The sequence below is a fragment of the Diabrotica undecimpunctata genome, chromosome 3, assembly GCF_040954645.1.
Source record: "Diabrotica undecimpunctata isolate CICGRU chromosome 3, icDiaUnde3, whole genome shotgun sequence".
Lineage (NCBI taxonomy): Eukaryota > Metazoa > Arthropoda > Insecta > Coleoptera > Chrysomelidae > Diabrotica > Diabrotica undecimpunctata.
Window position 1 is genome coordinate 127,723,221 of NC_092805.1, and position 24,874 is coordinate 127,748,094.

Below are 24,874 nucleotides of genomic sequence, written 5' to 3' on the forward strand. Positions count from 1 at the left end.
TAAGTGCGTTTTACAGTTGCACCAACGTATAACCGTCTTTTAAACCGTATTGATTTACAGACAAACGACGAAACAATACGCTCTTAATGTAAATAGACAGTTTTGACCTATCCAGCCGGAATTTCACTCTCATCTCTCAAGAGAAATAGAAAATAGATAATAGTGAAAAGAAAAGAGAACACGGTTGGCACCCCATATTACTGTGAAATTAATCAATATTTACTTTTTGATAAACTTACTAGAAATTTCAATAGTATGTGTTACCTCGAATATCAAGGGTTTAGTTTAGTTTTGTCCACCAGTGTTTGCGGTAAAAATTTAAATAAATTGGATAATTTAGACAATGATAAAAATTCCAATTCAATGACAACTTGGTTGGACAACTCCATAGTAAAATTTCTACAACACTGACCATAGCAGACCCTAGCTGCGTCAGAGGGGTAGGAGTAGTAAGTATGTGCTATGCATCAGCTTCTAACCCTCCTTTGAACCGTGTTGATTTAACGATAAACGATGGGACAGCATTCGTTCTCCGTAAAAAAAAACAGTTTCGTCCTTCCTAGGGATCGTAAATCATAAATATTGAGGGTAAAAACGAGATTCAAGTTCTGTTAGATCCCGAATTAAGAAGTTTAGATTCACAAAGGAAATATATAGCTTCTTATTCTATATATAATTTATTAGTACATTCCTGATGACTCCTTTTTATATCTACTTTATATATACTTATAACCAATTAGTTTGTGCGTTCATTAAAGCCATCGATATGTAACGATCCTAGTTGAGATACCGTCCAGTTCTAACTCAGTTTTCTAATTATAACTCGGTTGAACCATACCAATCCAATGGCCATATCGGAATTTACATTTAATTAAGTAACATAGTAAACATTTGATAGGATATTATTTTTAAAATATAGTAGAAACTCATACGGGTATTTTTGACGAATAAAAAGTATTTAACAGGTTTATTTACTTTCCCATAATCTGACAATAACCAAAGATTTTTATAGCAAATAATGTTTTATTTGATTATTAGCAATATCCTTAACTTTTGACGAGCAGTTTATTACGAAAGTTGGCTATTTAATACCATTAATATATAAAAAAAGCAAATAAACACGCCTATTTATGTTGATAACTGCTTCCAATATGAAAACCAAAACATTCTTGTTTTTCACAATCACATTATTCTCCTAAAGGATTTCCAATATGCTTGATTATTACTTTTTGTTGGCTTAGTTTATTTCTGTTTGCTTTCATTACCAACGTGCTTTCACTTTTTATGCTTTGCTTTTTAATATCTAAACTTTTGTTTAAAAACAATTACGACCTTTATAAATCCCTTGTGTATTTTATAATAAAACTATATCTCTGTTTTATAGGATTCAATTAAATTAAAAAATCAATATGGACGTTAATGGGCTCGGAAGTGAATGCCATTATCCTTGAGCGTTTCCTTGACTTCATCCGTTTCCTTATCAAATTCTTATATACATGATGGTCCTTTAAAAATGAAACTTGATGAAAAAATTACGATCTAGTTAATGCGGATCCATCGCAAAAAAACTAGTTAGAGTAGTCTATGGAATAGACTGTTTGGGATGTTAGCCACTTGCACAGACTGGCATAAAAATGACAACGTAGAACAAATAGGTAATTTGATTTCAAGAAATTTAACGTCAAAAGATTTAAAGTTAAAGATCAGTTAAAAGTTTTCCAGAAAAGTCCAATTAAAACAATTAAAATACTTTTGACATGTTCTGAGATAAGACAAAAAATATGAACAGACTCATCATTATTAGGTTGAAGACCACAAGGAAGATCCCAACAAGATGGATTGAAGCAAAAGACCAATAAATGAAATAAAAAAAATGACCAGAAACATATAACTATGGAGATGAATCATACAACATCACGACGACAATTATAATCTCCCCAGGGGGTCAAGATTGAAAAGAGATAAAATAAAATTAAAAGTATATAAAAACTTTAGCTACTCTATCATTCTTTAATTTCAACAATAAAATCATAATCCTTTTTTATGTATCCCTGTATGGAATTGACCTTCCTAATTATATTGTGATATTTGCGCAAGATGAATAAATTCCATATAAACGTGTTCTGCTTTATTCCTAGAGTTTTCCAGTAACTGCCTTATAAAAATTGCATCTGTTTGTCGTAAATCCAAACTAATGTTATCATAGTATGCTTAGGTAATTTTATGATCTTATAATTTGTACCTTGCTGAGCAGTCTCGTTTTTTATAAATTTTTACTAAGATGCTGCGTCTGTATTTATCTGAAATCTAACGCTAAATTGTCAATGTGTCATTGAAATGTTTAGCAAAATAAATGTCAATGTCTTGTAAGGTCAAAATTTTTATAAAAAGAAATATTTTATTCCATAACGTAACAATTTTTATTCCATAGTTCGCTGGCTTTTTCGGAATATACATACTAAAATGGCAGCGTCCTCGGAATGCCAAAAGTTGTTCGTCAATTGTGACGTATGAGGATGGAGAATACGATGTTCTACACGTATCCATAAAAAAGCTCCAAATTTCTCGAATGTGTGTAAAGGAATCATTTATATTTCTCTTTTCTCTTGTTTCCTTGTTATCAAATCTAAGAGAGTTTAGTAGGAATAAAAAGCGATCACAATTCATACAAGATGTAAAACTTGCCTGAAATGCTGGCATCAAACATATGCATTGTTGATAAATTATACTCAATGACATAAAGTGTTACACCTAGAAGGAATAAATTCTTCAACTTAATTTTTTGGCAACAGAATGACAACATTTAAAACATGCTATGATAACAATATCAATGTTTTATCTCTTCTACTTTTTGTAAAAATAAAGTTTGACCTTTAAATTTTTTTGTGAAGATACTGATTTGTAATAACCGGTTTGTATAGAAATTTTTAGTTATTATTCCTCAGTCTAATTATATTCAGTGTAAGAAAATGCCTCGAGTTCGAAGACATCAAAATTACCACCATGTAAGCGATTTTGACAGGGGCAAAATTATTGCGTATAGAAATAAGGGGTTTGTCGTATCGCGAAATAGGCCGTCGCGTTAATTGTAGGGCAATGACAGTTATGCGTGTCTGTCGTGTGTGGACAAACGAAGGTAGATGAACACGAAGAAGACCTACTGGTCAATCGAGGCGTACCACAGAGCGTCAAGATAGGCGCTTTAGATTACTTGCTCTGCGAGACCGTTTTACTACTACTAGTCAAATTGCTGACCAATGGTTTGGAGTAGTAGGTAGACCTGTTAGTATGCGTACACTATATCGTCGCATTCGAGCCTTTGGACTGGTTTCATTCCGCCCACGACTAGTGTTTCCTTTGATTGCGGATCACTGGCATCAACGTTTAATTTGGTGCAGAGAATGGCAGCATTGGGTGGCAGAATGGCGTAATGTAGCATTCAGCGATGCATCAAGATTACGCATGATGTTCGTAGGATGGTAAGACGATGCCGTGGAGAGAGACGAGATATCGGGTTTGCTGTTGAGAGACATGTACACAGGACAGTTGGAGTAATGGTTTAAGGGGCTATTGTCTATGGTAGCCGATCACCACTTGTGTTTATTCGAGGCCATATGACAGCTGCGCGTTATGTTGATGACATCTTACAAACCACTTTACTGCCTTATCTCGACGGCCGTCGAGACGTCCTTTTTCAGCAAGATAGCGCGCGTCCCCATATTGCTCGTCAAACTATGGACTTTCTCCAAGAAGCTGGCGTTATTGTTTTGCCGTGGCCACCCCGTGCTCCGGATTTAAATCCTATCTAACATGTATGGGATATGATGGGAAGGAGATTGTCCACTTTGCACCGTACTCCACAGACTCTGGCACAGTTAATACATGAAGTTCAGGTTGCTTGGAACGAGGTGCCACAAGCAGACATCGATCATCTGTTTTTATCAATGCCTAGACGTATACAGGAGTGTATTCAGCTACGGTGTCGCCAAACACATTATTAATTTTTTTTTGATTACTTGTTAATAAAAATTCTTGACATCGTTATCGTTTCATTCTTGATGTAAATCTACCATGTTGCCAAAAAATTAAGTTCAAGAAATTATTCCCTCTGGGTGTAACACTTCTAATGTCACTGAGTATATTATCTTGATTTGCCACAGAAAGAATTAAAATACCAAATAAAGCTTTAAATTCGTATTTTGTCGTTATGGTACCATTCTGGTGGCCACTCTATTTTCGAGCTTGAACGGCGATCTCTGCATCTGTATGTTGCAAAATTATATAAAATATATTGTCAGAAAAAAAAATGCAAAAAATAATCATTTAGCGTAAAACAGTTTTTTTGTAGTCCATCTAGGACCCGATCTAAAATTTACGATGTTTCTAGCAGTTGTTCTTTTAGATCTTTGAGGCAACTCTGTTGACCATTTGTGACCATTCTTACCCACGAGGCTTATGTTTTTGAAGTTTATTACATATTTTGAACATTGTCCTCTCCGTCACTACCACTATCTTCAAACGCGTCTGGATCACTCTCTTCCCTGTTCATAGTACATGCCACTTTCTGCTCCAGTTGTCTTACGAACAAAAACTTTGGACTTGACATACTTATCAGAAAAGATCAATATATTATTCAGTGAGGTTATAAAGTAACGGATAAATTCATTTACAACAACAATATTGTGAATGTGGGAAGTGAAAAATCTTCAAATAGGTCAATTTTTTTATATGAAAATACACTTTCCCAATGATATTATTCAAATGTATCTTGAACATCCTAGGGGGTAGTAGTTGATACATTTTTAATGAAAAGGAATGAAAAATGTGATACAGCGTTTAAACGGGTTGTCAATACTCTATTCAGCAATGCAAATACTTTTCTTTTTTGTACAGGGATAGTCAAGGAAAAAATGATTTTATTTCATTCCATCAAAAAGCCATCGAGTTGAATATCTTTCACGATTGACTGGTCTATTGGTTGTTTTGTTTTCAAAAAAGTAACATCGGATCTTTTTATGACATTTACATATCACAAAAATATTAGAAATATTTAAAATTAATATTAGTTCGCTAGACCTCCCGAATAATTTGAAGTGAAAATACTTTTCATTAGAAATTTTTAAAAATTATTATAAATTATTTTAAAATGAACTTAACTGAATATCAGAGAATTAAATTATTAATACTGATTTGAGTGAATGATCAAACAAGAACGCATTCTGAGGTATTCAGATTATTTAATGAAAAGTATCCTGACCGTCACATTTTCCAGTCTACGGTGAGTAGAATAGAGAAAAATTTCCGAGAATTTGGAACTGTCAAAGATCTTCCCAATCGTGGCAGATCAAAATTTAATTATCAAAAGAAATTGGATGTATTGTTAACTGTTGAGAAAAATCTACATAAACCATCAAGATAATTAGCTGATGATAATGACATAAATAAAACTTGAGAATTTTGAAAAACAATAAATACCTTTCGTATAAAATTCAACTACTGCAGGAACTAAATGAAGATGATCCAGATCGTAGATTACAATTTTGTGAACTAATTACGAATAGATGACAGAATCCGATGTTTCCCAAAAATATTATTTTCTCAGATGGGGCAACATTTACTCTACATGGAACGGTCAACAAACAAAATTGTCGATATTGAAGTACGCAAAATCCGCACTGGATTAGGCAAGGTCACCCTCAGTATCCTGAGAAAGTGGCCGTTTGGGCAGGCATATTAAATAACAGAATAGTTGGATCATACTTCTTTGCACCTGATTTACGACCACGCTTCCCAGATACTGTTAACCCCGCAGAAATTAATAGAAACACATGGTTTTAATAAGATGGAGCTCCACCACATTATGCAGCAGCAGTACGAACATTTCTTAATCAAACTTTTTCGCATCGATGGATCGGTAGACGTGGCGAAATTGAATGGCCACCCCGTTCTGGCAATCTGACTCCACTGGATTATTTCTTGTGAGGCTATTTAAAAACAAAAATCTACATGAAACGAACCAATATTGATGATTTGCATAAAGCAAGAAATTAATGAAATCACCGCACAGATATTGCAAAATGTTATCGAAGATTTTCAACGCCGTCTATTTTTCTGCCAAGAAATGAACGGTGATCATTTTGAGCATATGATTTAGACTAAATTATTGTAATTATTGTTAATAAACTTTATTTCGTTCTATGGCACTATTATTTTACAAAATAAACAAAAATATCCGATATTAGACAACAAAACAACTAATAGACGAGTCAATTGTGTAAGATATTCGAATCGATGGTTTTACAACTCGTGGTGAATCTTCGCCGCACCCAATAAATTCACGTATTGTTTATTAATATGTTTTATTGATTGGACATTAAACTAAACTTAAGTTTAATTTCCGATCGAACAGTTTAATAATTAAATTTAACATAAATATTAAAAAATCTGTGTGTGGATACTCTACAGCAGTACTAACTTGCACCCGCTGTGTTTCTGTACAGACTAGAATATCTAGTATAAGAACCTCCGGTCAGCTGGTCATTGTAGTCTGTATCCCAAAACCAATGGAAAAGTAAGACACCTGCATTTAATTGATTGGATTATTGTATACTTAATTTAATTAGTTTATTCTACATTTATTTAATTTCAGAATTAATACTCGGACTGAATCTTAATATTTTAAATTTCCGATAGGACTTTTCTATGCCGTATAAACATCGGACATTCTGTAGCCATCATTAAAACTACGCTAATTCGCAAAATAAATAATAAAAATGTTAAAAGTTACCTCGTTAACAGCGTTGCATAAAAAACTGGAACTTAAGGAGTCTATTGTGCTAGTTGCAGATAATGATCCTGAAAAACAATTAATGGTTATATAGTTCCTGATATTGTGTAAGATCTTCTACAGGGTAAGAAGATTATAAAAGATTTTAGAAAATGTTTTAACTAGAAGTAGCATTAAAAACTTTAATGGCAGGGACATCAGATTATATGTGAGATATTATTTCTACTTTCTTTAGTATCTGAAGGACGGAAATATAATTTATTTTCTTACTTTTTTATTCAACACTAGTACTCCAGTCGTCAGAGACAAAAAAGCCACTCAACCTCTAAAAATTATACGAACAAGTTGAATTTTGCCGAGAATATTAATTTTGGGACCCTAAAAAGATGCAAAAAAGTTTTTTTTTAGCCTAAAAAACGCAAAAAATTAATTTACCAAGAATTTGTACGCCGTAGAAAAAATGTAGCTGAGATAATTTTAAAGAAAAATGTTTATTATCGCTTTTTGTGTAAAATGAACTATTTTCTCAGAAACAACGCTTGAAGCGACCGTCGATTTTTAATGTCAATTCATCATCATCATCATCAGCCCATAGTCGTCCACTGCTGAACATAGACCTCCTCGAAAAACCTCCATTCAGATCTATCTTGCGCTGCTGCAATCCAGTTAGTACAAATCCTCTTTATGTCGTCAGTCCATCTTGTGGGTGGTCTTCCCGAGTTTCGCCTATCCGCTCTCGGTCTCCACTCCAAGATTTTTTTGGTCCACCTATTATCCTTCCCTCCACCCTAATTTTGGCTATGTGTTTTATAATGTCTTCTACACCACTTTTTCTACGGATTTCTTCGTTTCTTACCCTATCTCGCAACGTTATGCCTAACAATGATCTTTCCGAGTGTCAATTACGTGCGCGAAATCAATGTTCAATAAAATCAGCTCGACGGTAAAAATTCGATATCATCTGATCCAAGTGTCCTTTCGACAAAAATCAATACGCGTTTTAAAGGTAAAGAATTTGGCTTTCGTATGCAATTTTTGTATTTTGCCGCAAGTAAACTTAGATTTTATAAAGGTGTTAAATAAGTAAACGTGGCGCGATTTTTGGCATTTTTTATGATTTTCATGAGATCAATACAATCTATCCTTTTTATTGACTGGCCACTATAAAGTTTCGACTGCTAACCTTGAAAACCTATAGCATGAAATTTTAGTTTTGAGTTTTGGCAACAAAGGTGACGCATTTGAAATATGCTTAAAAACGCTGGAGATCATATAACAAACAATTTTTTAAAAGTTTAAAACTTTTTTTTAATAAAAATAGTACGTTTTTTAAAAGAACCAAACTTCTTCTATAAACGACATCCAAAACCGTCTTCTTGGAGGCTTTTCTGTAACGTGCGATTGTTTTAAATGTAAAACATTAAATTCTGCGTTTTTATTCATATTTCAAATGCCTCATTTTTGTTGCTATAACTTAAAATTGAAATTTCATGTCATAGGTTTTAAATATTGATCTCCAAAAATGGAAATTTTACTACGACTTGTCAATGAAAGTGATCAATTTTATTGATCTCACGAGAATCTTAAAAAATGGCAAAAATCGCGCCACGTTTATTTATTTAACAACTTATAAAAACTGAGTTCACACGTGGCAAAATACAAAAACTGCACTTTTACCTTTATAAATCATCTTGATTTTTGTTGATAGGACACTTAGATCAAAAGATATCGAATTTTTACCGTCGAGCTGATACGAATTTTATTGAACATTGATTTCGCGCACGTAACTAACATGCAAAATCGACGGTGGCGTCAAGCGTTGTTTCTAAGAGAACGGTTCATTCTACGCAAAAAATGCTAATAAATGTTTTTGTTCAAAATTATCTCAGCTACATTTTTTATTTGAAATATTTTTTCTAGGGCGTACAGATTCTTGGTAAATCGATTTTTTTGTGTTTTAACCCCCATACGAGAGGGGTTTTAGGGGGCAGCCCGAGAGTAAAAGAGGTAAACTGTTTTGCATCTCTTTTGGGGCCCCAACATTAATATTCTCGGCAAAATTCAGCTTGTTCGTATGATTTATAGGGTAAACTCTCTGACAAACAGGACTATATGCGGACGGTGAAATGCAGTATACATTACGCCGGCTGGTATATTTTCGAATTGGTCTTTTATTGATATAATAGCTATTTCATGTGGATAAATATGTACATAATTTTTAATGGAATTTTATTTATATTTATATTATATGTATAGTTCATTTTACGGATTTTCGAAGGCCGAAGACGAAGAGGAAAATTTCCAACACGATGGGCAGACCAAATAGAAACTCTGGAGGAAAAATTCCTACGTGGAGCCGTCCATATGGCACATGCTCGCAGCCACCGAAGATAGCAAACTAACAATATTTAGAGTATCACCACACCCTGACAAAGGAATGAGGAGCATTGCAATTTACAAGTGCACCAGATTAATTAGTAAGAATGACATTTGATAAAGCTCCAACTGACAGAGCGTTAATTTCAAAAAACGTGTTGTTACTGTTAGTGTGATATCAACTCACTTTTAAAAAACTTGGTGAATTTAAAACATACCCACTGCTTGGTTTCTGGTTTCTAGCGTGAGAGCTTGATTTTCTAAACTAAAACATTTCGAACCTTTCTCACAACGACAATAAAATTGTTCTTTTTTCGTAGCATTTACGATTATTTACTAAAAGTTTTATGTATAATTATGTTATGTAAGTATGCCTTTAGCAAAAATGCATTAATAATATTTTTGTCATTATCCTATTGACTGGTAAATAGTTAACACATATTCTGCTAATATTATTCTAATTCGAAATTTATTAAACTAAATAATGAATTTTCTTCTTCCTTATCATTTAATCTTCTTTCTTCTATTTATTTTTTTTTGCTCAATTGTATCATGACTTCAATTTATTTTACTTCTGACATCAATTCTAATGGTTTTTCTAAAAACAACTTCCAGAAAAGTCATTTGTGTAATAAACCGGTATATTCCGGTTTATTCTATGGTATTCTATTTTGTCTATCAATGGCGTAGCATAATTCTGGTTTATTCTATTACCAGCGACGCACAAGTGAATTCGTTAGAATGTTATACAAATGGAAAATACGGAAAGTAGATTTTCCTTTATTTATATACATGTTTTTCCATTTGTATTACATTTAGGATTGAAAGGTATTTCAAAAATGTTAATGAATGTTTTTGGGAGTTGTTTATCATTAACTTATTCAAAGTTATATTACATTTGCAAAATAATTCAGTTATACAATGATTTACCAAGTTTTTAATGCTCTTTAGTAAGTTAAAATTATACTCACCGACAGGCCTCACGATAAAATTTCTAAAATATTGTACCATTAAATAACCAGTAGAGCCATTACTACTTTTAGTCACCGGTTCTGCATTGTAACTGATTACTAAAGGATATAAGTCTGGTTTGGAGGTCACCTTAAAAAAATGTAAAAAAAATTTAAAAAATCTTGTAATAATATTTCAAGAAAAACATTATCTAGTTGTTCAAAAATGTTTTCGGGGCTATATTAAAGAGGTAACAATACGGGTTCGACTTTGTGTTTTTCGATTTTACCACAGATCATTATTGTTTCAATGTTTACACATGTGAAATACAGCATGGAGAAAATTTTAGCCAAGTTTTGCTCTTATTGGTACAAATAACAAAAAACGCTCTAGACCCGCAAATTTTTAGTTTAAGTGGGACATAAATATAATCCACATTTTAATCCCTAAGGCAGAGCTAACCTACATCTCTAAAATATTAAATAGAAAGAGGTATGGCATTGATTGAACTTTGTCACACAGTGAGTGTACAGAAGAATAGTGGGGTAAGATAATTTGTAGTGATGAAACCCGAATCTGGATCTTCGGGAGTGATGGAGTGGTTTGTTTGCTGCCAACCAAGGGAGACCTTTTGCTTCTGTGGACTAAGTTCACTAGGAAGCACCCTATGAGTTTCATAGTATGGTCACTAATGGAGTTGGACGTTTGGCATTTATAGACGCCAAAATAAATCAAAAAAATATCAGATAGAAATACTGCAAGTCAAAGTTTTGCCGACTATCAGAGATTTGCTTAAAGGAGATGCTCAAAAATTCATCTTCTAGCAGAATGGAGTACCCTGTCATACGGCTATTATGCAAAACTGGTTTAGGATGATTACACCAGAATATTTAGCTCGTCTTATGAACTTCATGCCTCGTAGAATCGAGTATGTGCTTAAAAACAGAGATTATCCCACCAAATCTAACTTTCATCATAATAACCATTGTTCATTTTTTTTAAATATATCTACTTAAAACTAACGGCTGTCGCTTGATTTATTTTTAAATTTTTACAGAGTTTGTCCTCTTAACAAAGACATTAAATACATTCAGCTGCAAAAAATTCGATCCATGACATATTTCCCATTTATTGCGAGTTTTAAAAGTTAGAACTTGTTATATGGTATGTATAAATTTTAAGAAACTCTCCTATAAGTACAATTATTGTTTAGTACATTATTTTTAAATTTTTTATGGCATTTATTATAAACAATAGGAATGCATGCTTTGAGAGAATTACCCATCGAGGAGGCTAGTTATGGTTTGGTCTAGTATCTAGTTCTGATGCCCGTACTGTCTTAGTTTTTATAGATTAAGGTTCTATGACAGAAGCTAAGAATATAACAACCATTTTAAATGAGCATGCGTGACTCATAGGATTATGCGTCACCCATAGGATTAAATTTTATTTTTATAAACGATAACGAGTGTCTCCACCTTGCTAGAATCGTTTCCAAAATTAATTTTTTGACCTGTATGAAGATGTTGTTGACCTATAGCTGAAATTAAATCGAAATTGTGAACAGAAATGGGATGTTCATAAATCCTATTTTGGATTCTACAATTTGTTTGGCCTATATAAGATCGAGGCAGTCTGCACAATGAATTTCATAAACTCCGTGTGGTTCATTTGGAATTTCGTCTTTGATTGATCGCACAAGAAATGAAAGTTTTTGTTAGGGGGTAAATATTGTCTTTATTCCTCTTTATTTAAGAATTTAATAAGGTGTCACTGTCAAAATCGACAAATTTCTTTTTTTAAATCAAGAAGAATAAAGACAATATTTACCCCCCAACAAAAACTTTTATCTCTTCCAAACAAATGAACAACACGAAGTTAATGAAATTCTTTGTGCAGACTGCCCCCGATGTTATATAGGCCAAACAAATCGTAGAATCCAAAATAGGATTTATTAACATTCCATTTCTGCAATTCCAATTCAATTTCAGTTCTAGGTCAACACCATCTTCATACAGGTAACAAAATTGATTTTGAAAACTCCAGAACCATAGCCCTCATCCGCTTCTATAAACCAAGAATTATCCGAGAAGCCATAGAAATTTAAAAAAGGCCAAATTCTCTCAATTAAAGAGATGATGGCATACCTTCGACATGGAGACCTCTCATAAAGAAAATATCGTCCGCTCCACCCGGCAATCAAAATCCTACTATCAAAAATGTTCAAACCCCCGCGAAAACCTCCTCGCCAATTCCCGCGCCAATCCCCACGCTAACCCCCACGCCAACCTCTACCCAGACCACGTCAGCATCGATGGTATAACTGAACCGTCCTCTGTTCCCAGTAGCAGTAATGCAGTGGTTAGTGGTCAGTGATCAGTTTTTTAGGGTGATGAAGCTCGTTTTTTCTAATAATAGGATCATAAATCGCCATAACTAACATTATTGGTCAGTGAAAAATTCGCACTGATTAAGGAAGACTCGCTTTCAAACTGGATGAGAAATTTATGTTTAGTGTGGATTATTTAATGGGAGCTTATAGGTCCATATTTTTTTAAAGAATATTTAAATGGTCAGAGATATCTGAATTTTCTGAAAAATATTCTAAAAAGAAACCTTTGTTACTGGAGAATATTCTTTTACGCGAAAGAGGAGTTATCAGATGGCAATGAGCTACCGCACTCTACATAACAGCGATATTGTAATCAATTAGCTTAATGCCACATTTCCAAACAGATGGATTGGAACAAGATCGCCTAATCTATTACCCTTAGATTTTTTCATACGGCGTTAATTAAAAGGAATCGTTTATAACGCAAAACCCCAGCTCCTTTGGACAAGTTAAAAACTAAAATTAGACAACCGTGTACCCTGATTAGGCCAGTCATGATATATGCGGTATGTACACGTGAACTGCTTAGACGGTTTGGCGCTTGTGTTGAAGCAGAAGGAGGTCATTTTAAACACCTATAAAATTATTTCACATTTAAATTAATACCCTCATTGTGGTACACCATTGAATTTGGGATAAGAAACCCTTTTGCTTTTTCGAAAAAAAAGAAAAAGAAAAATGGATTTTAATGTTCTTTGAACAACCTAAATATATTTTTCCCAAAAATAATTTCAGCCAATAATTGTCATCAATATTTATAAACACATGATTTCCCATATTTCCGGACGATGCCGATATAAATTATTAGTACAGTATTTTACCTCTGAATAAGGCGGAGGTGCTTGGTGAAAACTATTACATCTACTATACTGAGGTGGAGGGCAACACGAAGTAATAGAGTCTTGTTCAGAAGCTCTTTCATCTCGACCATGGTCCTTACAACAGAACCTGCCTTGATTGTGCTTCCTCCAAAGTGAGCAAGCGCAAAGAATACCGGCTACGGTGGCTGTCACGGCTAGCCAAAAATACCTAAAATAATAATAAAATACATTAATTAATTTGCAGAATTAAAATATATACAGATTTGAACTTACCAATGTCCTAGAAATAAGGGATTAAAAGCAGTGCCATGTTGAAGAGAGGAGCTGGCAGATCCTTTAGAAAAAGGCTGGTTGAAAAGAAAACAGCACCCTTGCCTGCAACACTCCTTAGGAGGTGAACACGTCCATTCTCCCCCCTCACATTTGTTCTCTACTAATTGCTATAATATAACATACAGTATAAGAAATAATCCTTTTTTATCAAATAGTAAAAAAAAACTTATATATCTTATATATTATCTGCTTAATGTTATTAATTACATAGCAGTTCTATTGAATACAATAACAAACATCTTAGATACTACAGTGGATGACGCGAGAATCAAGCATTAGTTGAAATTTTTAGTTAGGCAGTCGCTTTTGTTAACATTTGCGGTACTTGATTCCTAATCAACAAGAAATATTGAAATGAAGAGTAGTCGAAATAACTAATAGCTTAACCCTTAACCTATACAAATATAAGCCCCGTAGTCCAGTCGGGATAGCATTTGACCTTGCAAGGCAAACTGCTCCAAATTTTATTATTCTAACCTTTAAGGGAAGTTAATAGTAGTGTAAATTTAAAATCGCAACTAAATTTCGCCATTGCGTTGCGGCTATCTTGGTTTAAGGGATAATCTTTTTTGCTCAATATCTTCGCCATTTTTAACTTTTTGACAAAAAGGGTAGGAACTGAAATGCGATTTCCTACAATTTCTTTTTTATAAATTTTTTCGTGCGGTCTCTGTCCACCCCGCATGACCGAAATATTGTCTGATGGTTTTTTATCTACGAGTGTCCATGCTTTGTAGATGAAATTTATGGCATCTAATACACTACGGTTTTCGACATGATTCAGGATCCGCTTAACTAAAAGTTTTCTGTAGTGAATTTTAAGGGACCTTATGATGCCCTGGTCCATCGGTTGCCGAACAAATGTGCAATTTGGGGGTAAAAAAAGAAGTTAAGTGTTTTTTAATCCGTTATCTTTCGGATGGGCTGTACAATTGTCAACAATTAAAAGAATCTTTCATTATCCCAACCCTCTGTCCCACTTTAAAAGTTCTCCACTAGAAATCTCTGCTGTCATCCACGATTTTTTATTAAATTTATATGTGACAGGAAGCTGATTCACATCTCGGAAACATCGTGGTTTTTGAGATTTCCACATGATGACTAACTTTCTTTTTTCGGTACCGGACATGTTGGCACACGCGAGTACAAATACCCTTTCTTTTGATAACTTGCCACCTATACAACGTTCAATTTTGAATTTGAGGGACTTCAACTAGTTGTTGGTGACTTCTTTGGAAACACTCTTCGCTTCATCGCAAATGTTTTCACACGTAATTTCGTGCCTGGCCTTAAAACGGCTCATCCACCCACTCGATGCTTTAAAATTCTCATCACCACCTAGCGCCTGTGAAAACTGTGTTGGTTTTTCTTAAAGCAGAGGTACACTTATTAGAACATTCGCAGCCCTGTTTACGGTAAACCATTTGACCATTGCACTATCGAGTTCTTTATTAGTTGCGGCACGTAGTTTTTTCGATTTACCGCAAAAAGACGAACCTGCTTCAAAAATCTTGTGTTTATTTTTGAGTATGGTAAATAGAGTGGAACTTGAAATTCCCCTTCACTATCGGCTTTCTTCTTACCGTTCTCAACATCTTTAAGGATGTTAATTTTTTCTTCTAAAGTAAATGCTTTTCTTTTAGGAGTCACAGTGTGTATTCTATGTATCTATGTAATCTACAACACAACTTTCAAGACGCGAAAGCACAATCAGGAAACAAACGATAAACATCTACGACAATAACAACTGTTAAATGAAATTCTGGTGAAATTTGTTTCATTTGTCACGTTTTTAAGAATCTTTACGTAGTTTATTAGGTGTGAATGGTCAAACTCCTACACTGACACTTGTGAATCATAAATTGTAAATTTCCGACAACACAATATCAGTCGGTAGATTAAACAGAAGAAGTTTATTGCGGGCGACAGTTAAAAAGGGTATTTATTTATAGTCACGGCCGGGCGAAAAACATAAAAAAACACGTTTTTCGATATTATTTTCTCTCGTTATAACCAAATTTGCCTTGCGATAGAGGGTTATAGTTTAATAGAAATTTCAAGGGACATCTAATGTATCTCCTTATAATCGAAACCTCTTAATAACCGTGTTCGTTATATAGGGAGTATACTTTATACAAGTATTTATTTTATTTAACCACTTACATTACTGTATGTATTGAAGAATATTATAATAATGTAAAAGAAATAATAAATCATTACTAAGAAGATGTAAACAATACCTTTTTATTACACTGGCGACAAATGGCGCCACGCGACTACTGAAAGGTTAACATATAAATATATAAATTTAATTATTATTAAAATAAAAAAATATACTAATTTTAATTAAACTCAAAGAAGTTGTTAGGATTTAAACTTTTAGAAATTTAGCTTACCGTAGTCATAAGTACTGGAAGATTGGTATTATTTGTGGCGCAATAGCAGAGTACTGTTGCATTGCACCTTATTCGGCGGAACCTCAGTTCGTCGTTCGCCAGAAAAATTGGAAGACAGTTGGCTGAAACAAATAACAAGAGATTATTTTACAGTCTTATATACTCAAAGAGTATTGTTTAGAAATTTATGAAGCTGAAAGAAGTAACATGTTAAGTTATTATTGGATAAAAAAAGTGCCTAAAGAAATATTTTTTGAATCAATTATAATTTTTATTATAAAGTCAATTATAATGAATAATATTCGCTTTATTTCTTATTTGACTTATTTTAATTTTTTAATATACCGCCCTATATTTTATATAAGGCAATACCGAAAAAATGGGGTGTAAAACTACTCTGCGTGCGTAGTAGAATACTACACGAGCACCCTGGTTAATGCTAAAGGAATGAACTAGCACAATAGGGAGCCAGACAATCCAGAATCTACAGATCTCCTGGCAAGAGCATATCACGAATATAAGATACAACCTCCAACCAACAATTTAAATGGACCTTCTCAGGACCAAGCGATAAAAGGACTCGGACCAAGCATCCGAATCTACCAATTAAATATAGAAGGTTTTAGAAGGTAGTAGAAGTAAATGTGTACCTTCAAAATTCAAAAGGTACCCATTGAAAATAATATCGACGTGACCGCAATTCAGGAAACCCATGTAGAAAACGAAGAATAAATTCTCGCTAGAGGAAGAATTCATGGCTATGATTTATTGGGTGCAATTTACCATCTAGTGTGGCAAGCATGTAGTGGCAATTTATATTCAAAACAAAGCAGAAAATACACGCATGTGTTCTACATCAGACATAAATAACATTCATTCATAGACCTCTTGTAATAGAAGTTGGCATCAAAATACCAATAATATCATCTTTTCCTCGACCTAAGTGGAACTTTCAAAAAGAAGCCTGGGCGACTTTTACTGAGAGATTAGACAAATGTCTGGGATGGATAACCCCAACACGTGCAAACTACATGAGATTTGTTGACACGGTTATCTCTACAGCGAAGAAAACTATACCCAAGGGATATCATAATGAATATATAGGATGTGATAAAAAATATGAGAAATTGTATCAAGAATGCAAAGAAAGCCAAGACCGAGAAATTGCGGACGAACTACTACACAGTTTGGATGCAGCCGGATGACAAAAATGAATGGAAACTGTGGAAACATTAGACTTTAGTAAATCAAGCAGAAAAGCTTGATTTACTTTAAAAGTAAAATGGTCTTAACTTAGAAAACTTGGTAGTAGCAGACTCCCAACTAGAGACAAAATACCAATAGCTCCCAACAGAATGGCCTCCCACATTGTAGCAACCTCAAGAGCACCTAGAGATCGTGACCACACCACCAAAGTAAAACAGGAACTAAAAATATTACTATTAAAGTAAAGTCTACATACCGCCTACATCTGAATACTCTGACAAGTTTACTCCAGAAGAAATTATTTCAGCAATATCAGAAATTAAGTCTGGAAAGGCAGCCGGCTTCGATAAAATCCATCCAGCATGTTTACTAAACTGTGGCAAATATGCAAGGAAAGGGCTGGCTGATTTTTATACAGTTATGTTAAAATCAGGAGAAGTTCCCCATTCACTCAAAAAGGCCTCCATTATAGCCATATTAAAACCAGGAAAGACAAATGATCAGCCCCAAAACTACCGACCGATTGCTCTGCTGAGCTGCATCTATAAATTGTTGGAACGCTTAATCTACAACAGAATTAGTAGACACATATTTAAATTGATACCTATTGAGCAAGCAGGGTTCAAACCTAACCGCAGCTGCACAAATCAGATCCTATCCCTAACAACACATATTGAAGTAGGTTTTCAAATAAAGCAAAAAACATCTGTTGCTTTCATTGACCTATCAGCTGCATACGATACTGTCTGGGGATAAGGACTAATCTGCAAACTAATCCGTGCCATCCCGTGTCAAAAGGAAACTAAACTCATTCATAGCATGCTCACCGACAGACCTTTTTAAGTCACAATGAGCAACTTTAAAAGTGTCCAAATGAAGCTCGGCCACGTGATGCGGAACGAAGAAAAATATCGAATTCTTCAACTTGTTATGCAGGGTAAAGTATTTGGCAGAAGAGGACCGGGACGCCGTCGTATCTCGTGGTTGAAAAATCTCCGACAATGGTTTGGGATGACCTCAGCGGAGCTGTTTCGCAGAGCAGTCAACAAAACCATGATAGCCTTGATGATCGCCAACATCCGGACCGGATAAGGCACTGAAGAAGAAGAAGAAGAAATGAAGCTCAGCAATAGACTGCCACAGGGATCTGTTTTGGCACCCGTACTGTTTAATTGATACATCGCGGACCTACCTGAGATAACTTAGCAGAAATTTGGCTTCGCTGACGACTGGACCATTGTATCAAGCATAATAACATGGATATTACAGAAACAATAATAACGAATGACCTTGCCATTATGGAAGAACACATTCGCAAATGGAGGCTACGGTACAATGCAACAAAAACCAAACTGTGCTGTTTCCATCTGAATAATGCCCAAGCCAACAAAAAAGTCTCCGTTCACTTTGAAAACAGAGTGCTCACTCATAACTCAACACTAAAATATCTTAGAGTGACTCTGGACGGAACATTCAGTTTTAAAGAACACCTACAAAGAACGGCAGCAAAACTGAAAACGCGAAATAATACATTCCAAAAGCTATGTGACACCACATAGGAGTCCTCAGCCTTCGTACTCAGATCATCCGACCTGGGACTTGTATTCTCGGCGGCTGAATATGCTTCCCCGATATGGCTCAATAGCAAACATACGAAGATTATGGACACCCAATTAAACCAGACAATGCGAATAATCTCAGGTACAATTAGACCACACCGAACTATTGGCTTCCCATTCTGAGTCACATTCCACCGCCAAAACTGCGAAGAAGTCAGTATTTTCTCAGAGAATATCGAAAAATCGAGGCTAACCATCAACTACCCATCCACCATGATAAGCTTGATATCGAAATAAACAGACTACGCTCTAGATATCCTATTTATTAAGAGCCAACTCCTTACATCAGGAACATTTCAACCTCACCAACGCTTGGAGAAGACAATGGGAGAGCGACTCACCACAGGAAGCACACCGAATGGTCTATATCGATCAGAAACCGCCAGGCTTTGGACTGATCCGCAAGACATGGACAACACTAAACAGAATAAGAACAAGCAGCTGTAGATGTTCTGAAAGCTTATATAGATGGGGAAAAGCCCTTACTCCTGAGTGTGACTGTGGTGCGCAACGACAGACCATCCGTCACATTGTTGAAGAATGCCCCCGAAGGCGATTCCCTGGAGTTTTCGATGAGTTCCTGAATGCGACCTGTTCGGGAATCCTTATTTCTTTATTTTATATTGAATATTATTATAATACTTAAATTATTTCGGGTAGAATAAGTTTTAGATTTTAATAATTATATTTGCTTTTATTCAAAGCGCGATATAACATGATTTTACTTCGACGCACCCAAATCGCTCATATATCCAAATGGGCATGCCCCAATGAGTAGATTTTAACCGAGAAGGTACGACTTCGCTTCCAGCCTTCAACGAAAAAGGTTAAGAATTCGGAACGAAGGAATCCATTGAAGGGATTGAGCAGTGATGAATTGAGTAGTCACCTTTGGGTCTGCATAGTTAACCAAATCCTAAAGAACACCAATTTAAGGTAAGTGATTTTGTGCATAACTTGTAGAACCATATTATTTGAAATTCAATCTTAAATTTACCAATTTGTTTTCATATTTCCTACAATTACTATTCACGGCCGAAAATGTTTTACATTATATTAATAATATATTAGGTGTTCGTGTGTAATACTCCATGTAACGTTTTATATTGATTTTTAATTATGTGTTCTTATTGTATGCCATACGATAAACAAATACTGAAAGAAATAATTATAAAATTAAAGCAACGTAATTTTTATGTTATTTTTTTAAATATTAATAGAAAAATATACATATCTCTCTAGTAGTTACTGAGGATCCTAAAATTTTAAGAATTTTCACGTTATATTGACTAGACTGTTTTGTATATGTAAATACTTATTCATAGCTTTATTTGCTACAAAATGTAACCAATATTGATTTAGATTTCACATTAACTAGATTAGGAGCAACTGCTTTTTTATTTAAAAACAACCAAAACAAAAAACCTCTTTTGATAATTACTTTACTTCCCTTCTTATAAGAATCCAGCCAATTATCGCGGAGACGTTGCAACCTTCGTTAGAATAACAGAGACAAACCAGCAGCAGCGTCCGATAATTGCCATAATGCAGACATCACAGAAGCTTAACGAAGTAGTGCGGGTATTACCAGACAGTGATGGGCACTATAGTTAAGTTTGAAATTAAAAAATGTAACATCTCATCTCATTTAGGATTATAACTGAAACGTCTAAAATTGTTTCGAGTTACGAAGAAAGTGCGCTCTAACAGATCTTTCCACAAACACAGATTATTGTTGATGTGGTTGAAGTGATTTTTTAAACATGTGGGATTATGGGATTTCGTAACTTAATGGAGTGAGTATCACGGTAGCAATCTTAATATACTGATGGGTCAGTTGGTCATAATAAAAAATCTATGTTTTAGTAAGTTAAAAAAATCTATGTTCGTTTTCAATATACAGTTGTCCCTTGACAATCCGACAGGTATGGAAACAAAGGGGTGTCGGATTACCAAAAGTGTCCGAATTACCGAAAGTGATTATATATTTGGCATTGTTTTGCTAGCAGTATTCTACAATGTTCTTAAATTTTATGAGTAAAATGCTACAGAGATTAATATGCAAATGAACCCATTTCAGCTAACTAAAACATGTTTATTAAAAGAAATATGGAAGCTAATAAATTTATTGTACATACAGTATGTTAATAATAAGTTACAAACATTATACGTACTAATAGCTAAATGCCGCAACTAAAGTAGATTAATTATGGACGTATGTAAATGCATATGTACTGTGTTCACACTTTGAAGAAATTTTTGATTGTCGTTTGCTTTTTCTTGTTTAGACAGTCTGTCATTGCTTGTTCTTGTATCTTCTTTAACATTAAAATTATTTCAAAGTCATATGCTCTCTCCTCGCACCAACGCATCAAAGTGTTTGCAGCCAATACATCATCATCACAGTTGACGGTGAAAGATTTTTCATCCTGTGCTTTCTGAGTCACGTGTTCATCAGAATCTGTAATTTCTTTAATTATTTCTTTATCTGTTAAGTCAGCATTGATATTGTCATCTAAAATCCACTTTTTTAAAGCTTCTCTTGATTCTGATGAATTAGTCATATCGTTGCAAATTTGAAGGGCAGCATCTAGTACAACTTGCATAGGTTTGACATTGGATTCTTTGTTAACTTATATTGGATGGTGTAGGTTGTTGAGCCAAATATTCTTCCAAGATTTAATCAGTGTAGTAGGCTTGACTTAAAGTGATATCAGCATTACGTTGACTTACAATATTTCAAAGGAGTTGTTTCTTAGAGTGTGCTTCGAGTGATTTAATAACGTTTTGATCCATGGGCTGAATCTATCTATCATAGTATTTTTCAATAAGTACATTGCCTCGATATATCCATCGGCAGTTTCGATTTTTAATTTTTCCCCTATCAGGATGTCCTGGAGCGTGGTCTAACAAGAGGAGGGCTTTCACTGGCAGTTTCTTTTTTCTTAGCTTATCTTTAACGTGTGGGACAAAGCTGTTCTTGTACCAATCCAGAAAAACTTCTTTTGTCATCCAGGCACGGCTTTGCCACATGTACGTAACTGGTAGCTTCTCAATTTTAACATATTTTAAGGAACGAGGTTATTTGGACTTACCCACGATTAGCAATTTCAATTTGTAGGATCCTGATGCATTCGCGCATACCATGAGAGTGCTACGTTCTTTCTGTGAAGTTTTCACTACACTCGCATCTCTGAATCTTTTAAAGATACCATTTTAAAATATCCCATTTATCTTTAGATCATTTATCTATAGAGTCAGCGTTTTGTGCTTTCGTTTTGAACTTGTGCTCGCCATTGAACTGAATGTTCTAAACTAATTAAATAAAATTGGCACTACGTATTACTCTATGTAAAAACCCCATCGAACCAAACTGCTCACGAAAAACACACGAAATGAAGTATCCGGTAAGAATGAGATTCATGTCGCGACAGGTTTCAGTACAATCAGACACGGCGATGACCTTGACGGGAGGTGCGTTGGACTACCGAGCGTGTCGGATTGCAAAACGTCTTAGTATCAAGGGTGTACTGTAATAAAGACAAGTTTGTTCTTGTAGAGGTATAAGAATAAGACGACTTGCTAACCACGATCTTTATATTGTTATAGAATCACGGTTTGTGGACACGAAATTAATTTTTTGTTTTTTTTTCTTTTATCGTTTTTGTCTTTGTGAAAATTGAATAATTAGAAATTATTGATCACCGTATTGTTAATTTGTAGTGCATATATGTCTATATAATGTCTAAGTTACAATTATTTCTATTCATTTTACCGAAAGCATAATTCATGATACCTATTCTACAATTGTGGAATCCTATACCAGCTTGTACTGGTCTAGTTAATGGGTACCATAAATGCTTTTGGAGTCACGTGGTATTTTCCAAAAAGGGCTTGCGATCTAATTCCCAACCATGCAAGGTATGGTTGATTTTTTCACGTCCTCTGCTTCAGAGTCTGCAGCGTAAGTTTTTATGAAAGAGCCCTAGTGTGTGTCTCTTGACTATTACGTGTCCAGCTGAGCTGACTTCTGCTTGTTTTTGGTATACATCCTAGTATCTAGTTTACGATGGAGATGGAAACTGATTCATTTTTACCGTTTCTCGACGTTATCATAAAAAAAAACAATCCAAGGTTTTCATCACTCTGTGTATCGAAAACCCACCCACATACTAATTGTTACTTGCATGCTAACTCTCATCATCCACCTTACCAAATTAACTCAGTCATTAATACCCTTGTCTTCAGATTAACACGCCTATGCGATGATGCAAGTAGGCCCACTGAGCTCTCTAGTTTAAAACAAGCCCTCATCCAAAATGGTTATTGCAAAAATCACATTAATACGAGCATCCGCAGACATCAATATCTCACTCAATCTCAACCCAAAGACTCAGAAACTCATCATAAGAAAACTTTTCTTTTTTATGTTAAAGGTGTCACTCACAAACTTGACAAAATTCTTAAATCAAGAGGGATAAAGACAATATTTACCCCCAAATAAAAACTTTCATCTCTTGTTCCATCAATCAAAGACAACATTCCAAATGAACAACAGTTTATAAAATTCCTTGTGCAAACTGCTTCCGATCTTATATGGGCCAAACAAATCGTAAAATCCAAAATAGTAGCTATGAATTTGCTATTTTTTCCATGTTTTATTTTGTAAACGTCCAAGTTTGAGAACCGTAGGTGAGAACAGGAAGTATTGGTTAAAGACTCTTGTTTATAAATATTGGGGTATTTTCCATTTTTTAGTATATGGGAAAGTTTTCCGAAGGATACCCAACCCAACCGTATCCTTCACTTTATTTCCCCGGTCTGATTTTCTTTATTTAATTTAATTAGTTGTCCCAAATATACATATTCTTTTACTTGTTCTATAGTTGTTTGTGCAATTGTAATTATTAATTCTTCTGGTTGGTTGGTCATAATTTTCGTTTTATTATAATTCATTTGTAGACCTACTTTTGTTGATTCGCTATTTAATTCATCCATCATATTTTGCAATTCTTCCCTTTTATCTGTTATTAATACAATGTCATCTGCATATCTTAAGTGATTCAAGTATTGGCAATTTATGTTAATACCCCGTTTTTCCCATTGTAAGTTGTAAACCGCCCCCCCCCCCTTGGATCTGCCAATGTATTGCGGAACATTCAAGATAGAGACTACAGCAACAAATCTTTATTGTCGTGTCCTTTTTTGATAACATTTTGTCGACCATTTCCAGTAGTTCATCAAAGAGTTTACCTGTAGTTCTCTAAGTATTTCTATAAGCCGCAGGATCTTTGTTCTTTAGTTGTTTCACTAAAGTATTTGATGCACCGTAATCAGTACGTCGTCGTATCCACGGTTTCGCCTACACGTTTCTCTTATGTACTTTCAGTTTCTCATTTTGTCGTCATCCCTTTAGATATAACTGCAACTCCCACTGGAACCAGTTCCTTTGACATCGTGCTATGCTTCTAGCCACATTTGCACAAGCTACTGTGAGTACACATGACTAGTTTACAAGCTAGCTCGCTTAAAGGCTGATGAGTAGCGTAAAAAGTCACCGGCAGTTCAACTTTTTTCACAGCAGCTAACAAAGCGAGTGCATCAAATACATTGGACCAGCTTACGAGCTGTTTGTGACAAAACCGGCACGGCAAGTAGCTTGTAAACTCACCCCGTCTACTTGAGCCTTAACAGTAGTTAACTGGTTTAAAGTTTTAATTCATTAAACTATAAAGAGTTTTTTAGTAAAATTTAAATATTGTTCAATCAAATATTAGCCTCGTATTTGTTAATATTTTCCTGTTTTAATAACAAAAATATTGTAAGATTAAGTTTTAACTGCCTTTCTTTATTCTCCGGTTATTATTTTTGCTTACAGTTATATATCATATGGCAAATTATAAGTGAAATTAAAAGAACTCTTTTCCAATTTAACTTTAAGGAACATGTTGTATAAAATTACATCTCAACTACATAGGATGGGACATTTGATG

General features: G+C 34.5%; 1 protein-coding gene across 3 annotated transcripts in view; it reads right to left on the reverse strand.

The window, feature by feature from the left end:
• LOC140437393 (uncharacterized) overlaps positions 1-24,874 on the reverse strand; it is a 120,766-nt gene that overhangs the window by 16,086 nt on the left and 79,806 nt on the right. For all 3 annotated transcript variants that reach the window (XM_072526902.1, XM_072526901.1, XM_072526900.1), the window contains exons 2-6: positions 16,057-16,178; positions 13,601-13,767; positions 13,328-13,535; positions 10,135-10,264; positions 6,788-6,855 (exon numbers count right to left, since the gene is read on the reverse strand). In XM_072526902.1, the coding sequence (XP_072383003.1) occupies positions 6,788-6,855; positions 10,135-10,264; positions 13,328-13,535; positions 13,601-13,767; positions 16,057-16,065 (582 nt within the window). In that variant the 5' untranslated portion in view covers positions 16,066-16,178. The remainder of the gene's footprint in view (positions 1-6,787; positions 6,856-10,134; positions 10,265-13,327; positions 13,536-13,600; positions 13,768-16,056; positions 16,179-24,874) is intronic.